Below are 2,555 nucleotides of genomic sequence, written 5' to 3' on the forward strand. Positions count from 1 at the left end.
AGAAGAAATTAATCTATCAAACTGACGGGAATCCACGATTGTTGTTTCTTTTTGCTGTTGTATAGGTTTTTCTGAAATACCACAAAAGTTAATGCGACACGCTACGAAGTAATGATCCGCCAATTTTCGCAAGATTACTGCCGATGTTACAGGTATACCAGAGTTTCTAACGTTTATATGATCAAGGCAAGACGAAACCAATTTATCGGACAGGTGTTCCTCTCGTGTTGGTACATTTATTATGCATTCGATGCCGTAGTTAGCGAGAATATTTAAATAGTCACATACGAATGATCTTGAAGGCTTCATTACGTCAATATTTAGGTCACCCACGATGCAAAGTTTACTGGTAGACGCTATACTTTCTAAATTAGTATTTAACTCCTCTAGAAATTTGTTCACATTTTCTGAAGGTGGCCTATACACCGAAAATAGAAATATTTCGAAATTATTTTTAGTTAACTTCAGCGAGAGACACTCGGCATGATTAAAGGAGACCGCTAAATCTACTACTGACCATGTTTTGTTTACATACACGGCTATTCCTCCTCCCCTCCCTGCGTCACGCGTCAAAAAGAAGCTGTCAAATCCCGGTAAAGAAAACTGATCCTGTGAAACGAAAACCTCCCGAACATTTATTTCGGTTAAAACGAAAACGTCGACAGAGTTCTCGACTGCTCGAGCAATCAACTGAAATTCATCCCAATATTTTCTAATGCTTCTTAGGTTAACATGTAGTACAGTGAGCGCACTAGCACTAGGCGGGAAAAGGTCAAGAAACGAAGGAAAGCCAGAAAGTACTACTGGGTTTTCCATTATCATACTATTTTTTGTAAATCCCTAGTGCCAGAGATGCGCACTGCCGTCGAGTTTTCGTCCTTTTTTGCAAAGATAGTAGCGTTCTTTACCCAAACAAATTTGTAGGATTTGTCCCTGCCTTTGGTTCTGGCTTGCCAGAACAGGTCCTTGTTTGTTCTTGTCAGGTTGTCGTTGAAATAAATCTTTGAACGGAACTCTGACCGAGGTAGCGTTGCCAACTTCTTACGCGCATTCATCCAGCGGTCCTTCGTTGGAACCGAGGTGAACTGAACCAGTATGGGAGGGGCTCCCTCGCGCCTAGAGCGCAAGCGGTGACAGACTACCACATCGGCGGGGTTAAAATCCGCGATGTTCAGTTTGTGTGCAAGGTCGGTGATGGTGGCCCCCAAGTCTTCCTCACTCACGTAAGAAATACCATGTATTTCCATATTGCATCGTCGGCTATACTGTTCCGTCGAGTTTATGTTTGTTTGTAGTTGATCGATCATAACGGTTTGCTCAGACACGGTGGCCTGTAGTGCTCCAACTTCGGTTCTCAGTAACTTAACTTCTTTATCATTTTCTGTCACAAGTTTCATGGTAGATTCATACTTCTTCACAGATTCTTGGAGGCTCCTGATTGTTTCTTTCATCGCATCTACTGATGGCTTCAGGGCAAGGAGCTCTTCTACTTTGGCAGGAAGATCTGAGAGTCGATCAACGTTTGCCTTTAGTGAATGAAGAATTTCGAGCTTAGCGTTTATTTCGTCTAGCGTCGTAGGGACTATTTCGCTAGCAGCTGGTGTCAAAAGTTCACTGGAACCTCCGACACTCGTCCTGATTTCACGATTCCTGCACGTACGGCAGTTCCATTTTTCGCGTTTGGCGGTGCCCATTGATTTGAAAGTTCTGTCCGCGATTCCAGAGCACGCGTCAAGATGGTAAACATGACTGCAGGAATAGCATTTCATGAAACTTCCATCACCCGGCACTGATTTAAAGCACACAATACAATCAGTTTCACTTGACTCAGACATGACTCGTTCAGTTGCAAAATTTGATAACACAAAAATAAATATACAGAGATACAAAACGCACTTGTTGCAGTCGACGGCAAAGTTGAAAATAAAAACTAATGAAGCATGGTTACAAATACAGATTCTCACCTGCCGAAAACGACACAGTTAGTATCGAGCCGATGACGGGCCGCCGACTGCGCCGAAGGAAGCCGTGGGAGCTGTTCTTGTAGCGTCGGATCCAGTTTCCCGGATGACGGCTCACCACGTGGCAGCAACAGCGTAGTCGACGAAAAGCTGCGTCAGGTCCACTTCATCTGGTACTGTCCGGGTGCGAAGGTGACGCGCCCGAAGTCCAGGAAACGCGGGACTGCTTTGCCCTGCCGAAAACGACACAGTTAGTATCGAGCCGATGACGGGCCGCCGACTGCGCCGAAGGAAGCCGTGGGAGCTGTTCTTGTAGCGTCGGATCCAGTTTCCCGGATGACGGCTCACCACGTGGCAGCAACAGCGTAGTCGACGAAAAGCTGCGTCAGGTCCACTTCATCTGGTACTGTCCGGGTGCGAAGGTGACGCGCCCGAAGTCCAGGAAACGCGGGACTGCTTTGCCCTGCCGAAAACGACACAGTTAGTATCGAGCCGATGACGGGCCGCCGACTGCCTGTCATCGGCGGCCCGTCATCGGGCCGCCGATGACAGGCAGTCGGCGGTAATTAATTTTAGTATAATAATAGTATTAAT

At 46.3% G+C, this 2,555-nt stretch overlaps 1 protein-coding gene across 1 annotated transcript; it reads right to left on the minus strand.

Annotated features, from left to right (window-relative positions):
• Nucleotides 1–818: 818 nt before the first annotated feature.
• Nucleotides 819–1,694, minus strand: LOC121838458. The gene has a single exon (XM_042294732.1). The coding sequence runs from the start codon at nucleotides 1,692–1,694 to the stop codon at nucleotides 819–821; it is 876 nt and encodes a 291-aa protein (XP_042150666.1).
• Between the last annotated feature and the right edge of the window lie 861 nt (nucleotides 1,695–2,555).

Source organism: Ixodes scapularis, unplaced genomic scaffold, assembly GCF_016920785.2.
Source record: "Ixodes scapularis isolate PalLabHiFi unplaced genomic scaffold, ASM1692078v2 PGA_scaffold6__148_contigs__length_123643588, whole genome shotgun sequence".
NCBI lineage: Eukaryota > Metazoa > Arthropoda > Arachnida > Ixodida > Ixodidae > Ixodes > Ixodes scapularis.

Bases quoted from the DNA above. Each gene is read 5' to 3' on its own strand.
- LOC121838458 (XM_042294732.1), bottom strand. From the start codon at position 1,694: ATGGGCACCGCCAAACGCGAAAAATGGAACTGCCGTACGTGCAGGAAT.